Consider the following 19,567-nt stretch of genomic DNA (forward strand, 5'->3'; position numbering starts at 1 on the left):
CAAAAATCTGCCAAATCAGCAAGAAAGTGGACCCAAGGACTAGAGCTATCAAAACAGGCCGGCCCGTTTAGCCCGAATAAATATAGGGCTTGGGCCTAAAATATTGAGCCCGAATTTTAATAGGGTTTTTTAGCCCGGCCCTTAAAAGCCCGGTACCCGTTAGGGCTAGCCCGAACGGGCCGCGGGTAGCCCGTTAGCCCGCATAACAAAAACACATTCTATAAATTATATATATATTTCAAATAATTATTTACTTAGTTGATTATCAAAGTAAAAAACAAAAGTGAAAATTCAATGAATTAACACAAATATAAATGTAGTATAAAATTATATTTATTCATTTCGTTATTTATAGTTATAAAGATCGAATATATAAATATCTATAACCATAACATATCTAATTTATTTAAAATCATTTTCCTCGTCGTTTTAGTTTACGACTTTTGTACGAAAATGTTTACAATTTATTTTTGTGCTAGACATTATTTAAACATATTAAAAATATTATTTATAAAAAATTATAGCAGTGTTTTATAGTACTTTTTAAAATAAAAAAATATAACTTTTAATACGGGCCGGGCTCGGGTAGTATATTTCAAGCCCGTTTTTTCAACTGGGCTTTTTGGCCCGACCCGGTAAAGCCCGAAGCCCGCTAGGGCCGGCCCGTTTAGGTCCGGGCCGCCCGTTTAGGTCCGGGCCGCCCGTTTTGACAGCTCTACCAAAGACTATTTTAAAAAACAAAAAATTTTGCAGGGATGAAATTCAAAAAAAATAAAATTACCAGGGACCAAAACTCAAATTTGTTATATTTGCAGGGACGAAAAGCATATTTTAGCCTAACAAATATTTATTCTCACATATCAATGAAGAAGAAAAATACATATACCCAGCAATAGCATTATGCCTTGCGAATTAACCCAGGCCAACATGAATAGTAGTATTCATGTTTTTGTCTTTTGTGAAGCAATAGAAGGATAGGATTGGAAAACCAATTAAAAATGCAACTCTCTCTCCTATTTCTCTTCGGTTGTGTGAAGACCCAAAAATTAGTGGGACCCACAGCTTTTAACTCTCTCTTCCTTCTTTCTCACCCCAACCAAACAAGAGAAGTGTTGGACTTCTCTCCTGTCTCTCTCTCTCTCTTCTTTTTCACCTCTACCAAACAAAGGCTTAGAGTATAAAACTCATTACATTAACAGTGTGTTTGGTAGAAGAGAAATAAGAAAGAGAGAAAGAGGGGAGAGAGAAGTTGGAGAGAGAGGGACAATTTCTCCTGTTCGGTTAAGAAGAGAAGGTGGGCAGAGAGATAAAATGATGTGGGACCCACGCCTTTCTCACTTCTCTCCATAAGGGTGTGTTTGGTTTGGAAGAGAAGTTGTAAAGAGAGAAATAGGTGAGAGAGAGTGTGGGAAGAGAGAAAAATGGGAGAAATATAGTAGATTTGATGTATTGTTTCGAAGAAGAGAAAGATTGGAGAAATAGAAGAGAGAGAGAAATGCATTTATTTTTAAAAGGACAAAAATACCCTTTAACCCAATAAACAAATACATAAAGTTTTTTTTAAGGAAAATACATAATTTAATGTTGTTTGAAACACATTTTGTAATAATATTAATTTATATTTGATTAATTTATGTTATTTGTTCTTATTAATTTAATTATTTCGTCATATAGTAATATATAATTGCTTAATGTAATTAATAAGCTTATGTTATTTGCACTACTTTTCTCTCAGGTACACTGCTATGCACAAACAGTTTCAGACTTCCATTATATTTGGTTTTTGTCTTTTATGATGCAATGAAAGGGTACAATTGGAAAATTGTTAAAAACGGAAACTCTTGCCTATTTCTTCGCTGCTGTGAGGAGACTGAAAAAAACGTGGGCCCTACATATTTTATCTCTCTCCCCCATATTTCTCACCACAACCAAACTAGATAAATACTCACTTTCTCTTCTATCTCTCTCTCTCTTCAACTTCTCTCTTTTCTTTTTCTCTTCTACCAAACACAGTGTAAGTGTGAAGAAACAGAGCGGAGACGCAATTTTTGTTTAGTTTTCCACTTTTCTCCCCATTATATACAGTAGGCGCATATCTACTATTAATTTACTTGTTTTCACACAAACAAAAAGAAAATGCTAGTATATAGCACCAAAAAAATTTACTTGTTTTCAAGTTATTTTTGTTGTTGAAGCAGCAGGTCAGGAAACTAGAAAGCAATTAATTTAATGGATTAGAATACACAACATGCGTCTTCCTCTTTGTTCGAATTAATTTAATCCAAATGAAACTTTTTTTTTTATGGAAATCCAAATGAAACTTTTGGAATTCACTAACCAGTTAACTAATAATTTAGTTTAATTGAATGACTATGTAAACAAGAATCAATTTAATAGACTAAATTCAAATATTTTAAATTATTAATTAAGTAAATAATTTATTCAATTTCTATGTAAAAAATGTATTTTAATTAATTCTTTGTTAAATTGAAATAAAATAAAACTACATTTGTGTTTATATGAAATTAAATTCAGATATAATATTGTATATTAACATTTCTAGTATAAGGATATTTTGGTCTTTTTAAAAACTAAACACATTTCTTTCTCTTCTATTTCTCTTCTTTCTCTCTTATACCAAACAATATCTCAAATCTACTCTATTTCTCATCAACTTCTCTCTTCTCTTACTCTTTCTTACCTCTTTCTCTCTTCACACTTTCTTCAGACAACCAAACATACCCTAAGAGTTTATATTATCTAATCCTCTTACCGCTTCAAGAATCACATGTCTCTGATTTATTATATCATGATCATCTCGTATTACTTCATGACTTGTGTTATCATGGTTTTTGGGTGCCAAGCCATTAATTGGACTTGAACCTTTTGACCGTTGATATTTCTCTTTTTTCTTGGGAAGGGTAAAAGGAAAAAAAACCCTTGAGTTTCCGGATTCGGGGGTCGTTTTCGCTACGGGAAGGTGTTAGGCACTCGGAGCGATTATGGTACTCCATAAGAACCGCTCTCCTAAGTTTATTTCTACGCTTTAGTTTTATTGCCTATTTGTAAAAGACGAAGGTATGATTAGTGAAGAATGGGGGTGAGAAGAAGTAGAATTTGATTTTATTTCGGCTTGGAGGAGTTTTGACTCATTGCCTACGTACCCTTTTAAGGGATCAAAACCGTTCGTAGTTCATTCTCAAAAAATGGTTTTTGTCTTTGTTGGTTGATTTTAAGTTTGAAAAGAGATTTTGAAGAATAAAGATGAGAGGCCTCAAGGGCATGAGATTTGGAAAAAAAAGTGAGGTGGAATTAGCTTTTTTCAAAATGAAGTCCAAGTATAGTTAAGATTTGTTAGAAATTTTACTTAAGAAAATAAAAGGGAAATAAGGAGTTTTGACTCCTTTCTTATTTTCAAAAAGGCTTTCAAGTGAGGTTATTTGCATGTTTTGAAAAAAGTTGGATTTTCTCTAAGTGTTTAAGCCTAAGCGTTTATCTAACCATGCAATCCTAGCCATACATCTACACATACAATCCTAGGCATACATCTAGGGTGAGTGTGTGTGTGCCAGTGCGCCATAGTGTCCGTAGTCCATATTACAAAAAATTGCCTAAATACATTCTATGGCCCCTTTGCCAAGCTACAAACCAATGACAACAAATTACATCACCAAATGAACTAAAACTTGCAAAAAATAAATGCTAAGCTAAGGAAAGTGGAGGAGGTAGTGAAATGCTATGAAATGTATGACACATGAGATGAAATGGTTAGTAATCACAAAGCACGAAATAGTAGGAAATAAACAAAAAGAAATTGCATAGGAAAAGCCAAAGAAAGTTATAAAGTGGCAATAAACCTAAAAATTTGATATGATACTTAAAGGTACTTGTAACCCATAATCATCACATCATAGCAATTTTGAAAGAGACTTTGTTTCAAGCCATGACATGAAATTAATGGAGACACATGCAAGCAAAGTATCACACCAAATTCATATAGAAATTTGACACTTTATTCTTTAAAACAAACACTTGTTGCTTGTAAAACAAGAAATCCATAAAATCATGTTCAAAAACAGCAAAAAGAAGCACATGTCCAGAGGCATATTTGTCACAAGATAGGGTATCACATATCAACGTATCAAGAACAAAAACATAGCAAAAAGTATACCAAAAGTATAAAAACACATGGAAATTAGTTCGTGCCATTTTACCGTTTTTTTTACATGCAAAAATACCGTAGAAATACCAAAAATACATTAAGAAACAGCTAGGATTTTTTTAGGAATTTTTTATAAAAAAGTAGGCAAGTAACAGGTGCAAATAGCAAGAAAAGGCAGTGTAAATAGCACAAAAAAGCAAAAAAACGCAGAAGACCAAAAGAAACAAGCCCAAGCCCAAACCTAAAAGATCCGGATGCACAGGAACCATACGATTGATCCAGGATTCTGAAACCCTAGATCAAACGGCCAGGAATCAAAGGGGAATGGACCGGTCCGGTTCGCGGGCTTATAAAAACAGGAGAGCACCGGTTTATTTCATTTTTTAAAATCCTTTCTCTCTCTAACTCCTCTCTCTTCTCTCATCTCTCACCTCTCTCTAACCTCGCCGCCGGCGAGGATGAAGCTACGGCGGAGACCTTGAAGGTCCGCCGGAAACTTCATCTTCTCCGGCGAGTTCATGCAGTTTCCGGTGACCTAAATTTCCAGATTTGAAAGATTTTCACATCTTTTGATTCGTCCTTTAATCCTAAACACGAATTCAGCAAGAAATTTCTCAAATACAGCCTGAAACAACGTAGATCTTGGAAAAAATTTATACGGTTTTGAAATGATTTTTGATTTTTGAACAAAAACGTTTAGATCTTTAAAGATCTACATCGTTTTGTCGTTTGATTACTTTTCTGGTACTCGTTCTTGCTTTCAAAACTTAGATCCTTATGGATCTAGGTTTTGTGTTTACGGTTACGGCTTTATCTGTATTCTGGAAATTTTTAGATCTGTTTTGCTTGCGTGATTTTTACAGGTTTAAACTATGATACTATTTTCTAAGAAGAAAATCTGAGTTTTACCTGAGGTTTTGGTTGAAACCTTTAATGGAGAAAATCTTTGGAAACCTTGATTCTGTTCTTGATGATTTTGATTCTTCTGCTTGTTCTTTGGACCGAAAATAAATCGGTTTACCGGTTTTGCTTCTTCATCTTCTCTGATTCTTTCTCTACTTCTCTCTCTGTGATTACGTGTTTGAGCTTGCTTCAATGCTTCTTGAATCTGCGTGAAAAATCCCTATGATCAGTGCTTGAGCTTGCTTCAATGTGAGCTCGCACTTTGAATTGTAGGAGAATTCTTCAATCCAGTGATGAAGATTCACACGAATCTCTGAGGATTGATGCGAAAATCAATGCGTTTGTGTATGAATTTTGGTTCTGGAAAACGGTTAGGGTTTTTGATTGTTCAGTGTTCTTGATGAATTTGGTGATTTTGATCTGTAACTGAAAGGAGAGAGATTGTGATTTTTGTTTGTGATGTGGCGTGTGATTATTGCTTCTGATTCTGACTCAATGTATTTATAGCTGACATGTGTACACTTGAGCCAATGGAATTGTGACATCTGGACTTGTATCAAAGTGGCACGGCCTTGGTCCTGAAAATGAAATTTGGACCTTTCTGCAAAAATAAGAACTTTGAGGACTAAACTGCAATTAACCCTAAAAGGACTGAAATGTAAAAAATAATAATAAAAAAAAAAGACTGAAATGAAATAGAAAACTGTTTGGACAAAAATGTAATTTTGGGACCTCAAATGAGGGACCAAAATGCAATAAAAAATAAAATTGAGTAAAAAACGTAATTTGACCAAACGTAAAGCGAAACAAAAAATAAAATTGACAAAACGGACTAAAACGAACCAATGGCTTAAATGAGGTACTTCAAAGTAACCTCTCTATGCCAAAATTTTGTGTGAAATGACCAAAATGCCCCTAGGGCTAAAAATGACCTAAACAGATGCAAATTGACTTGACACTGACTCAGATGCAAGTTTGAAATGAATTTAACAAGGTTTACTAATGAAATGTTAAAAAAACAATATGAAAAGACTCAGAGACAGTCACAAGGATGAAAATGGGTCCCACTGCAGGAAATGACCAAAATACCCTTCTGTATGACTTTTTGCAAATTTTGAAATAAACTGTAGAAAAAGCAATGTAATGATCCAGAGACACTTTTGAATGACTTATAAGACAAGTAAAGACATTTCAAAAGGTTTTATGCAAGAAAAACATAGGTAAAATTGTGATTGAAAATACTGCGAGGCAGAGACAATTTGAACTGTGCAGTTGAAATTTGATAACTGACAAAGTTTGAAATGAAATTGGGCCCAGTATTTTTAGGTCCAAAAACAGGGTATAACAACTTGTTACTATCCATCGAAATTATTTCTTTGGATCTTCAGTCATTTAGGTTGAATTACCATCATGAGTGACTCATTGACCTATGGCAATAATCTCATCAAACATTGGATATGTTTAGGATTTTTTTTTTGCTTCATGTAAGCGCTTATATGATATCTTAAAAAAGAATGACAGTTGGAGCTTCGCCGCTGATCTCTATAGTTAAGCATTGAGAAGAAACCACTCATCTCCTTTTGGGTTCTGGTCCAATTATTATTAAGTGATTGGTTCTTTGCAATTATCTTTTTGTTAAGATATCAATTGCAACTCAAAAGGTATTCAAAAGGAAACATGTTTGTCTGCCCACCAACTGTTTGTGAAATTGCTTGAGTCTACTCTCAGGTGATCTTCTCCACTCACATATTCATTACTTGCTCATTCAAATTCATTGTGAGTGCTAGTTTTAAACGTAACATCATTTCATTTGGTGGGCTGTTACCGTCTGTTACTTCGCAGCTTGGCCATGGCCCATGCTTATGCGTGCCAATGGCCGAGTGTGTCGGAAGTTGCACCATCTTCAGCTGCGGTGCATTTTGCAGCTATGGTACCACCTGTTCCAGTACCAACAACGACAACAGTACCCTCTGGTTCAGCACAAACATTGTCCTTTGCAGCAGCTCTTGCGGGGATAAAGGAAATTGACGATAGACCTTTCCCTTCTCTGTGCATTAAAGGAGATGCGTTAAGCATCAAAATCTGTCAAGAGGAATACCAGAAGGGAGTAGAAGATTGTAGGAAGGTCTTAAAGGTGCGTTTGACTCTTCACAAAGGGGATAAACCTTTTTCTGCGCGTGATCTCAGTGCTAAAATTGGGAAGGTTTGGAAGACAACGGTAGGCTGGAAAATGGTGCCTCTTGGTAAAGGATTTTATGATTTTCCTTTCGAATCGGTGGACGATTTAAAGAAAATTTAGGCTGCAGGCACGGTAAATCTCAAGCCTGGTTTGTTGAGATTCTCTCACTGGACCAAAGACTTTAAGTTGTTGGTGCAAAAACAAACTCATGTTTCGCTTTGGATTCGTTTGGTGGAGTTACCGCAAGAGTATTGGCGGGAGAGAACCTTGAAGGAAATTGCAAGCACAGTTGGAACACAAATAGATATCTATGGGCCAACTAGAAATCGTACCTTTGGTCATTATGCTCGCATTTTAGTGGAGATTGATTTATCGAAGAAAGCATATGATGAGGTTCTTGTTGAACGTGACGAGTTTGCGTTCATGGTGGAGATACAATATGAACGGAGGCCTTTGTTTTGCCATCATTGTTATTCCATTGGACATAACATCACTACTTGTCGATGGTTAAATCCGCAAGCTGCCAAAGAGAAAGTGGATCGTTGGAAACAACCGGCCAAAGAAAATGTTGGTGCACACCCTAACTTTGGTGGGGGTGCTTCTACTTTGGACTTGGGAGGTACTGAGTCATTGATTCCTATTTCTTCCACAGTTTCTACTAATACCAGGTTGACGGTCCCAGCTTCTCAGACAACACAGGTTACTTCAGTTCCGTTTCCTGTCAGCAATATCACTCAATCAGTTCTGGTTTCATTACCTGTAGTGCCGGTTTCAGACATTTCATCAAACTCTTTCAGTTTTCCGCTTCAAAATGTTTTTGATCATATTGACTGTACTTCGACTGATGAGTTTGCTTTGTCTAGACCTATGTTGGAGAAGGTTGTCTCCCTTGTAGCGCACGATGACGTGCAACCCGTAGAAGTGGGGGAGTTTCATCAGACATCACTGGAGGTGTTGGAGAACCCCACGATGACTAATGTTACTAATTCGTTTCAGGATGGTGTGGAACATGATCATGTGAGCCCACAGGAGCTGGTGGAGAGTCCCAAGGGTGCTCGTGAGAATGTTACAAGACCATCCCCTGTTGAGCATGTTGAAATGCATGAGGTGTCTGCTGAAGTTCAGGATCATGCTCGCCCTCTTGATCTTCATGTAGCGCAAGTTCTTAAGGACACAGATGTTGAGATTGATGAGGTGTTTGATGGGCCTGTGGTTTCCGTATCATTTAGTGTTGTTGATGGTGATATGCCCACGGCAAAGGAACAAGAGGCTCTCTTTTTGCAACGACAAGAGGTTCACCCTAGCAAGAATATCCAGCATGGCCTAGAGCTATGGGAGAGAGTCTGAGAGTATGATGCAAGAGCAGCAGCAGAAGCAAAAGAAACAACTAATAAATTCGTACATGTTATTACAAGATGTCAGAAACAAAAGCTTAAGGTTCAACACGTTCTCTCAATGCAGCCTTCAAAGTCCCGTTCACGGGGTGACAATCAATCCACTGCCCAATGAATTTATATTGGAATGTTAGAGGCATGTCTTGCATCAATAATAGAGGTCCTCTTCTACCTAATCTTTGGGCTCTATGGGGTACTTACTTTTCCTGCTGATTTGAGGCTTGTTACTGTCGAGATAGATGTGGACTACCTAATTACAGACTCACTTGATTTGTTGTTCGATGGTCTCTGTTGTTTTTGTTGTTCTCTTTTATGTTTTTTTTTTCTTTCTATTTTTGGAGACCCACTATAACAGCTCCTTTCGAGACTAACTCTCTAACAATGTTCTGCTTACATCTTAGTCGTTGTCTCTTACCATTATAATAGTGATTCACATTTTTTGTAATAGTCACAGTTCTATCACAATGGATCAATACAGTTGGCAACAATTTTTTCCACAAAGGGATCTCATCTAGCAATCATCTTAACCAACTTACTTCTTCACTAGCAGTTGTTAGTGCTATCATCTGAAACAATTTGTAATATGTCCGATGAAGACGGATGGAGGTAACGAAGTTTTCGCAATGGAACGGAGGGTGCCTGCAGGCACGTTAGCACTCCAATGCTCAAGTCATTGTAGGAAATGAGGTTGAATTTGTCAAAATTGTGGGCAAATGCATTGTACCTTAAGGGTGATGCAGAGTCACCCTTATATAGAAGGAGGAGGAGCTAACTGCTTTTATGAAATGTGGCGCCTCATCAAGAGGCCGTTAGAGGCCATGTGTACGGCTTAAGATACACGGGGGAACGCTTTGGTAAGGTGGTGTGCATCAATACTAGCATGCTCATTCAAGTGATGCACTTTGGTCTGGTGGACGTTTGGTCCATGTGTCATCATAGTATTGGCCTTCTGGCCGGTCCAAATCAGTTTGCATGAGCAATCTTTTTTGTGAACAAACAATCTATGAATAGAAATGGTAAAAGTATTTTTTAAGCCACTTTCATTCCAATGTTCAATTATCAAAAGAGTTGGCTTACATCCTCTCATTGCTTCCAAAAAATTTCAAACAACCATACGAATAAATCAATTTTCTCATTTGCAAAAAATCATGCTCTGAAAGTCATAAATTGTTTATGGTGGTTTACACTGGTGAAAGGTGCGAAAATCATTAAACATTTATTTGTTCGATATTTAGTATCAAATGAAACCACATCCTCAAACAATGAATAATTTTTCTTACAAATACCATATGTCAAAAAAAAAAAAATGCCTTAGTTAGTATTCTTTATCTACCTAATACGCATGAAAGAATAATAGATTAACTTCTTGCTTATTCTAAAGTTATCAATAAGAACATTTGCATCAAAATCTTTAAGCAAAGTCTGTATATCGATCGAATAATTTTGAAGATCGCTATGCGTACACCCAACATTTTCAAAACCACGAAAAATGTTCATTTCATAGGTGGAATGTTTTTGAAGGCCCAATATTTGCTCTACTATATGCATGTAATTATCTGTTCTCAATTGGATTCACCTTTCTTGCCGATCTTAGAAATAACCTCTTCATAAGTGAAGCAAGTGCATGTGTATGACTATCATCAAATCGAACTTACCTCCTTCCACCCATTTGAAAATGGCATTTGCAATGCATCCTTCTCTTGTACGACTCCTTCTAGATTTATCTGTAATCACTCTGCTCTTTATCTTTTCTATCATATGGTAACCTTCTTTTGAGCAAACAAAATATTTTCAACATTTCACACCGTTTTTATCTCTAGTTTCCAATGATGAACACACACTAAACCCGAAACTATGTAAATACAAATTGTTGTCAAATCTTAGACTTCAATTAGTCATCACATTTTGGCACCAAATCATTTTCCTCAAAAGTACAAAATAATAATGTAAATAAAATGAGATAAAATGGAAACATTGGTAACAAAATGGCATCTCATCAGAGGGTTACACTATAATAAAAATACTTCTTAATTTCAAAATCCATTACCATGGCGCATGTTTATCTTTTTCGTGTTCTAAAGGGAAAAAAATTTAAAAGAAGGCAACGTGTATATATTGACACACATACTCCAATCTATTTTGGAACAGACCAAACTGAGCCATTGTTCTTTTTTTACGAACTTCAATTTAAAAATAAACTTGGCGATTTCAAATAAATTAATCAAACCCTGTTTGAAAGTAATATGTTGCACTTGCAACTCATTTGAAATAATCTAAATCACAATTTGAGTAATACAAATATGAAATTATCAATAATCTATCATTCCGAGCAAATAGTCTTCTTGCAAATTCAAGTTAGATTTTTGTCCATTGAAAGGAGGAAACATGTGGTCTTTTGAAACAAGAAAGCAACAAGGTGGAGAAAAAATTTGATTGTTAGTAAGAGAGTCAAGAAGAGGAAATGGGAACGTTCCACAGTGGGAAAAGATGGAGGGTGTTTTTTTTTTTTTTTTGTTCAAGTAGCCTAATGGCTAAAGCTCAGCTCATACAATTTAATTGTGGAGAAGTGGAGTGTCCGAGGTTCAAACCCGGACCCCTGCATATAATATGCAATATTTATACCAACTGAGTTAAATTCACGGGTATTGTGAAGGGTGTGTTTTGTTTCAGCAAAGATCATTATTTCACCATCTCATCTCTTATTATAAAAGGTCATCTCATTTGATACATTCATATCCCTTATTCTATATTATATGCTAGAACCATGACCCGTGCTGACGCACGGGTCTTATTTCCATGTTGAATAAATCATAATAAATTTAACAATAAGTCGTAAAACATAAATAGTACAAAATTTATGATACATTCCAAGCTATGAATCATAGGAATAGTAGAACTTTAATTTTGTTAAATAATAGAAAGCACACAATCTAGTAAAAAATTTCAGTAATAAATAATTAACAATGAAGAAGTTTAATTCCGGTCAATCATTACAAGTACACAATTTAGGATATATTGCGAAAAACCTCGTGATAAACTTATGCGATTGTGATGCATATTTCGTCCATAATAACTTATTAATGGTATGATCCCTAAACTAATTTTGATATTAATGTTATTTTATTCATTTTGATTTTGTGGATTGTGATTGTGTCAGTTTTGATGAAAGTCAATGCTTGAAATCCTATTATGATTGTATTGATTATATTGATTCTGATTGTGTCAATTTCCTTGGTTGCCAATGCTTTAAATAATAAGACACGTAAGACTTTAAGTAATAACACACTCACGTTTTAAATTGTAGAGTTGTGTTATTTGAATATCCATGTATGTGATAATTTTTGTGACAATCAAAATTTTATAAAGTAAATGAGGTAGTAGCATAAAAACTAAAACAATAGAGAGAGAAAGTAAAAAAATAATGTGAGTATGAGAGAAAAAGTTGTCACAAAAGTTGTAAAAAATGGTTGTTCAAATATCATTTATCTAAATTGTAATGGTGTACTATTGACACTTTCAATTCCAAACCTTCCTACTATATGGAGACACTAGAATGGTGTCATACGACTTGGACTGGTGCCATAGTTAATGATGAATGTTTCTATGTGGTTACAAAGAAGTATTTTTGAATGTTCAATAGTTAGTTATTTACTCTTTAGTTATTTACTCTTTTTAGACTGAATGTAACTTGATTTGTGATATTGAAAATGATTTTAATTTAAATTATTCAATAATATCATTGTAGTATTTATTGAAATCTAATACAAAATACATTTATGCATGTCGACAAGTAATAATATATCCAATTTGATGCTTATATTGTCAAAAAATTGAAACAAACAAAAAAAAAATGTACATCGCACGGGTCGCGGTCTAGCTTATCATGTAGACCGCAACCCGAATATATTTAAATTAAAACAAATATTTAACATGCAATGATAATGAAGAAATGAGCTTAACTCATTTGGTAAGGGATAATGCACAATTTGTGCAGGGGCCGGAGTTTGAACCCTGGACACCACACTTATTCATCTCAAAGGTGAATTTCTCTAACCACTAGGCTACTTGACAAAAAAAAAAAAAAAGACAAATAGTTTTATCAAATACAACATTTAATTTATTTTTTAATGTGTTTAAATAATCTTAAAACGACACATAAAAACAACCGTATTACCTTTTGGAAATATAGGAAAATCAATTGACTAATACAAAATGCAACTGTGATAACCTAATAACATTTAAAAGACATTTCGTTTTTCACTATATTTGCTACATAGCACACCAAAAAGTAATTTAGATCATACCAAATAATGTTCTTACTTCTAAGTAAACCTACTTTGGCAAGTTTTTACGAGTGGTTTCACTTTCATCACAATCAAGAAGATCCTCTAACAATTTATCATCCAAATACTCAAATTCAATGACTTGTTTCCCATGCTCACTTTGGTAATTTGACGTTGATGATGATTCATAGCATGAAGCTGAAGATGAATTAGGTGCTAATGATGATGAAGAGGAGTTAACAATTGAATATTCATGTGGAAAGTTGAGAATTGCTAAAGCACCTCTCATCTCAAAAGCAGCACGATCATAAGCTCTTGCAGCTTCCTCCGCGGTGAGAAATGTGCCTAGCCACACGCGTGCACCGCGTCTAGCTGGGTCCCGAATCTCAGCCGCAAACTTTCCCCATGGACGACGCCTCACTCCTCGGTATCGAATTTCTTTTGGTGACTCTTGTTTGTCATTCTTCTCCTTTGAATTTTCCTCTTCCATTAATAATTTTATAGCTTACTATAGTGCCATTTAATAACAACCTTATAGCTACATTATGCAATTTATACTAAGCTATACCAAAGTACCTTGTGAATCAATTGGCTAGTGTAGTGTAGTGTCAAATTGTTAATAGATTCAATGGATGAAGAAATTTAATTAACGATTTGCTGAGACCCCTTGATGGAGATTGATTTTTAGACGAGTTCAAAGTATGTGGATCAAAAATTTTAATTTGGTGATGGCTATAAAATTGCATGCATAAGGTCCACCCAAGTTTTGTTTGGAATTATTAGTAAATTATGTCGCTGCATTGGTATCTTGGTTCTCAATTCCAGATACAAGGTGAGGACATAAAGTTAAAATTAAGATTGCATGGTTATTAATAATAGGAAATACTTATTTGTTCTGTTCCTGCCACTTGTTGCCATATTTGATGATTTAAATGTCCCATTATCAATTTTACTGTAGTTACGATTTTATATTATATTTTTTGTTTTGAATTAAAGCATGGATACGGCCACAACACGGATACTGACACGCTGACATAACTATTAATTCAGTACAATTATAAGTATCAATGTCGGACACGACACGTATCTGGTACTGGAACACGCCTCATCTAAAAAGTATTCGTGCTTCGTAGGAATTAACTGATTATATTGTCGTTAGTTAAGCTAAGCTGTTGGTTTAGTTTATTCAAAGAAAAAGGTGGTGGTTTCGTGGAAACGGTAAAACAAAATAATAATAAATTTCATTCACAACCTGAAACATTGAACTTCAATAGATGTAGCATCGTTCTTTCAAAAATAAAAAATAAAAAAAGTAGATGTGGTATCGTCATCTCTTACATCATGTAATGATATAATTATAGTTGTATATAAATTTCAGATTCAAACATACAAGAGATCATGAAAGATTTCTAAAAAAATAAAAAATAATGAAAAGATAATATATATATATGTTTATAAGGATAAAGCTTCTATATTATAAAACTATTTGTCTTTTCTACATTACTACATTGGTAAAGTATTGATTCATAGAAAAAATGGCAAGAAAGCATGTATCATTGATGTGTTATATGTGCCAAATATGAGAAGTAATCTCATTAGTATAGGTCAATTACTGCAAAAGGGTTGTGCTATTAAGATGGAAGCAAAAACTATGAGGGTTTTTTTTATTGGAAGGATAGGTTGATCCTGAAAGCCCCGTTGTCAAAGCAGAGAACTTTAAAGATCAACATTAATGTGATTGATGGTCAGTATATGCTATCAGAAATTGATGAGGATAACTTGATATGGCACCAAAGATATGGACATCTCAATTTTAGAGATTTGATCAAGCTGAGTGAGAAGAAGGTGGTGAGAGGATTACCATAGATCAATCAACCTAGTCAAGTATGTCATATGTGTTGCACTGTATAACAAGCAAGAAGTTCACACAAACCTAAAGCACCACTGAACGCAACAAGGAGGCTTGCAGCTATACACTCTAATGTTTGTGGGCCATTTGAGGTCAAATCATTTGGAGGTAATAGCAATTGTGTATCGATGAATTTACTAGAAAATTGTGGATTTACTTGATAGCCAAGAAAAGTGATTTGTTTGAATTATTTATCAAATGATAAGATGGCAATGTACAAAAACAAAATAGAGAGAGAAAAAATAAAAGTGAAAAGCATTCAAATATAAAAGGAAAAAGAGAGATAGAAAAACTTGTTTTGATAATGAAATTTATATAAAGCTTGTTTTCATATTCATGTAGGTGTTGTTATTGATTGCTATTTGTTTTGATGTAAAACTTTATTTTATTTTTAGATAGGTTTGATATGTTGTGAATTCGTTAAAAATCACATTAATAAAATATTTGATGGGTGAAATAAATTAATCAAGCAACAAATATCAACGTGGAAACAATTATAAACACAAGCAAGAGTAGAAAAAATAGTGAGAGAAAGAAAAGAGAGAACACACGAAATTTGTTTACCAAGTTTGGTCCAATACTGACCTAGTATGGGTGAGAGAGCATCCCTCCGTTTCACTATAATATGATGAGTAACTTTACAAAAGAGACATCAAAGGGTTACAAGAATAAGTCTTCAAACCTAATTCTACCCAAAATCCCAATCTCTTCCTATGACCAAGAGACTCAATCCTAATAGTGTTTTCCAAGGTGAATCAATCTCAACCCTAGTGTCTCCCGCTTAGAGAAATCTCTCTAAACCCTAGTTTGTTTTTTTGTTTCTAAACCCTTGTTTTCAGTCACCTGTATCTCAAGGTTTCATCTGATACAAGGACTATGTTTATAGTAAAAGAATGCCTCAAAAATTGGAATAAATCTCACGCATAAAAATACATTTTATTTTTATGCATCAGCGCAAAATCGAGGCTCGATTTTTCCAGAAGTAAAACTCCAAAAATTGCACCCAAAATTTAGGCTCGATTTCTCCAAATCGAGGCTCGATTTTAGGAGATTTATGATCCTCAATCTTGAGTCACTTTCAAAACAGGTTTGACATGCCTACCTATTGTTTTACTTAACTTTGTTGGATTTGGTTCGACCTCCCAATTTTATTTTATTTTTTTTGTTCTTTTTTTATTAATAATATATAGGATAAGATGCATTCGACACACGATATTTTTGGATGTGAGCATAGCTGAGATTTCAAAACATCATATTATAATGACTTGGGTTGCTAGCATATCTGTAATGTGAATCGACTTAATTAATACATGTCTTAGTTGTCGTTTATAGAAAAAATTACGATGTATTATATAAGGAAATCATTTTCTCAGCATGGCCTAAGACTCAAGAACGGGGCTGAGGATTATTACATCATTAAATGATACATTATACATACCACAATATTTCATTTAATTATTTGGAACCTCAAATGGTTTCAGCAGCAGGTCTGTGTCACCGTTTGTGTCAAAGAATTGCTTGAGGAACTCCTTGTATTTGAAAGACCTTAAAGCAGGTTGGTTGTTATCATCAGGGAGATCTTGTGCTGGCTCTATGAGACAATCATCTGATGGAGCTATGAAAAAGGCAGCACTTGTACGAGAATATGTTGAATTGGTCACAGCTCGATGCTCAGCACTTTTTAGCTTACCTTTACTGATTATCTGTAACCAATAGTGTAACCACCACACATTAACAAACTTTCCAACTAACATAAATGACAGAGTGTTTTTTTAGGAAGTAAATGATCAAGAGTTGATATACACACATTGATTTAAAGTTATTAATTTCAAATTTTAAGAAAATTTGTTATAACTTACTCTAAACATTGAATAAACTCACATTGATTCATAGAAAATTTTGTCACTTCACCTAATAGCGTATTCTAAACATTGAATATTATCAATTCAACTGTTAAATAAGAGTTCTTATTTAATATCTGTTAAAATAATCTATTAAATAAGAACTCTTACTCTAACAGTTGGATTGGTAATATTCAGTGTTTAAAGTACGCTATTAGGTGAAGTGACTTTGCATTGTAGAATATATATAGAGAGAGGTTCATCATTTTGTGTACCTCCAACACATGGCCTATATTGATGACAAATGCATGAGTAAGAGGCTCAACATTGATCCAATTTCCATCTTTTAATACTTGAAGGCCACTTACATCATCTTGCATTAAAATGGTGATGAGGTAAGCATCTTTGTGTTTGGGTAAACCTAAAGTTAAACTTGGTTCAGGGCATGGTGGGTAATGATTAATTGAGGTAATCATTGATCCGGCAAGATCGTTTTCAAAATATCCACACTTCAGACCAATCCCTTTGCTGATTAAATCCAAGATCCTTGAACCCAACTCCTTAATTTTAATCGAAAAATCCCCAACACATTCTCTGCAAGAAAATATATTTATTTATTAGAATTTATGTGCAAATTAGGGGTGAAATATATGAATAGATTAAGTACAATTTAATTTGGATAATTTGAATCAACCTATTAATCTAATTTACAATTCAATAATTTTTTTAATGGAAAGTTCAATAAAAATTTAGTAATAATTACATGCAAAATTTGAATTATATTTCGAGCGAAATACAGCTTATTTTCTTGAATCACGTTAATTAGTTTAGTTCGAGAGGTTAAGATATTACGAAATTTCATAACAACGGTTTTTAATGGGGAATATTAATTTGTTAGTCGTTATGATCATATTTTCTCTCTTTTCTGAATTTAAATTCTAGACCTTTACTCCTTACCTCCTTTAAACAATTAAACCCTTAACTCAACCAAGTGAGCTGCTCATCTCCTCGAAATGCCAAAGTCATTCAAAGGAAACTACAACTTCTGAAAACTTCCAAAAGAAGATTGTTTCAAGAAGTCATCAAGCAAGCAATTACTAGCTCCTCATTGTCAAAATTCAAATTCAAAATAGAAATTGGTGGAAGAAGTTTCTTGAAAGTTAGAAGACACACATAACTAATCCTCTCTATTGTTGGGATTATGTCTAGTTGCTATGAATTTGATGTAGATACTTAACTTGATTGGTTATATATAAACTTTATTTCTTTATATCTTTGGTTTAATTATGTTTTTATTGCTTTTTCCAATATGCAATCTGAAAATGAACTTTTTATTTAGAAAGTGTGAGACATCGATCTTTTATCTAAGAGATCAAATTAAATAATGTGTAGATATTAATGTCTAGACATAGGGTTAGATATTCATTCACATACATTGTCCAGTCATATGTTAGACATGGAGACGTACAATGAGAGATAAGTGAAGGTATAAATTGAAATAGGAGGAGTATAAAATCGATTAAGGAAAAACATTAGATGATTAGTTAACGAAGGTTAATCCGAACTTAAATCTACAAAATTACAAACGTTATTTTTTCATATTAAACAATCTTAAATATTTAAAATTAAAAAAAATACATTATGAATATCTTTTTAAAGTTAAATCTATTTTTCTCATAAGAGTGCAAGTTTTGTAGTTTTCATTTACCTGTATCTCATAGGATTTTCAGGCCATAAGTGTATCCACTGTTCCAAAGGATGAGATGGGTGTCTAAGACTATCCCTCCATAAATGAACCTTTTCACTTTCATATCTTAGACTACTAGTAAATATCTTACATGTCTTCAAATCATCATCAAGATATAAGTTTTTCTTGTATTCATAACGCATCTCAAACACCTCCTTGAAAATACTCATTGTTTCCTTCATTTCATTCTTCGAGATTCCATGATTCAGAACCTGTTTTGCCATAAAAATGCCACGTCCACTTTCATTAGACATGTGTCACTATATTAAGAAGTTTGAAGAATTTTTTTCTTTGGAGACTCAAAACGAAAAACTAATATTTTTATAAAAACAAAAAACAAAAAAAAAACCTATTTAATCATTGTTTTTAAAGAAAAACAAAGCATTTAGTATGAACCTGAAAGAATCCAAACTCCTGAGCAGCCTTGATAATTTGTTGAATTGTGTGATCTCTATCACCGTTTTGAGCTTCATTGAGATCAATTATTGGGATGTTGTTGTTGACTGGGATATTGAGATCCTCCCCTGGCCTTGTTTCTAATGGGAATATGTAGTTCTCAGGCACAGATTGGACATTTGACCAGTTTGAAATAAGTTTCTCCATATCCCTTTTAATTAGTTTGATTGTAATTCAGTGCACAATGATATTGTTATTTATTGGCAAAAAATATGGAGAGGGGTGTATAATGTTGACGGGGAAAACCAATAAATTAAATCACGTGCATTATTATTTTAGGTTTTATTTAGAGGTACTGGTTTAGGTTCTTGACCCTATAAAATTGGGATATTTTAAGTTGGGAAATATTAAAGAGTGTCTTTATGATATTGATTAAGAGAAAAATAATAGAAATATTATTTTTATTGTGTTGGAAAGTGGTAAAAAGTAATGAATTCAACTTTTTTAAAAGTTTAAAAATTGTAGTTTTTAATACAAAACTATTATTTTTGGTTTCCTTAATCATTGTCCTGAGCGCATCGGTTATCAAGACCTTAAGTTTAGTAGGACTTAAAAAACTATTAAAATTAAGTAAGGATTAAACTTAGAAACTCTCAATTTTATAGGGACTAAAAACATATTTAACCCTTGTTATTATTACTAGATCGCACAAACATGGGTGAATTATATGAAAAATGTATTATCGTTAGTGAT

The 19,567-nt window shown here is 33.8% G+C and overlaps 2 protein-coding genes across 2 annotated transcripts; both read right to left on the bottom strand.

Moving 5' to 3' along the window:
• Positions 1-12,821: 12,821 nt before the first annotated feature.
• Positions 12,822-13,573, bottom strand: LOC25484283 (ethylene-responsive transcription factor ERF098). The gene has a single exon (XM_013613055.3). It carries the CDS (start codon positions 13,409-13,411, stop codon positions 12,971-12,973), a length of 441 nt encoding a protein of 146 aa, XP_013468509.1. The 5' UTR covers positions 13,412-13,573; the 3' UTR covers positions 12,822-12,970.
• A 2,496-nt stretch (positions 13,574-16,069) lies between these two features.
• Positions 16,070-19,057, bottom strand: LOC25484284 (hyoscyamine 6-dioxygenase). Its single transcript, XM_013613056.3, has 4 exons — positions 18,815-19,057; positions 18,380-18,630; positions 16,947-17,265; positions 16,070-16,533 (listed from the first exon to the last, which is right to left on the bottom strand). The coding sequence occupies exons 1-4, from the start codon at positions 19,019-19,021 to the stop codon at positions 16,282-16,284; spliced, it is 1,029 nt and encodes a 342-aa protein (XP_013468510.1). The 5' UTR covers positions 19,022-19,057; the 3' UTR covers positions 16,070-16,281.
• Positions 19,058-19,567: the final 510 nt, after the last annotated feature.

This window comes from Medicago truncatula, chromosome 1, assembly GCF_003473485.1.
Source record: "Medicago truncatula cultivar Jemalong A17 chromosome 1, MtrunA17r5.0-ANR, whole genome shotgun sequence".
NCBI classification, from domain to species: Eukaryota; Viridiplantae; Streptophyta; class Magnoliopsida; order Fabales; family Fabaceae; genus Medicago; species Medicago truncatula.

Coding starts and splice junctions, on each gene's coding strand:
- LOC25484283 (XM_013613055.3), bottom strand. CDS start 13,411: ATGGAAGAGGAAAATTCAAAGGAGAAGAATGACAAACAAGAGTCACCA.
- LOC25484284 (XM_013613056.3), bottom strand. CDS start 19,021: ATGGAGAAACTTATTTCAAACTGGTCAAATGTCCAATCTGTGCCTGAG. Junction 18,631..18,814: donor AGGAGTTTGGATTCTTTCAG/GTTCATACTAAA, acceptor ATGGCAAAACAG/GTTCTGAATCATGGAATCTC. Junction 16,534..16,946: donor ATATAGGCCATGTGTTGGAG/GTACACAAAATG, acceptor TATTGGTTACAG/ATAATCAGTAAAGGTAAGCT.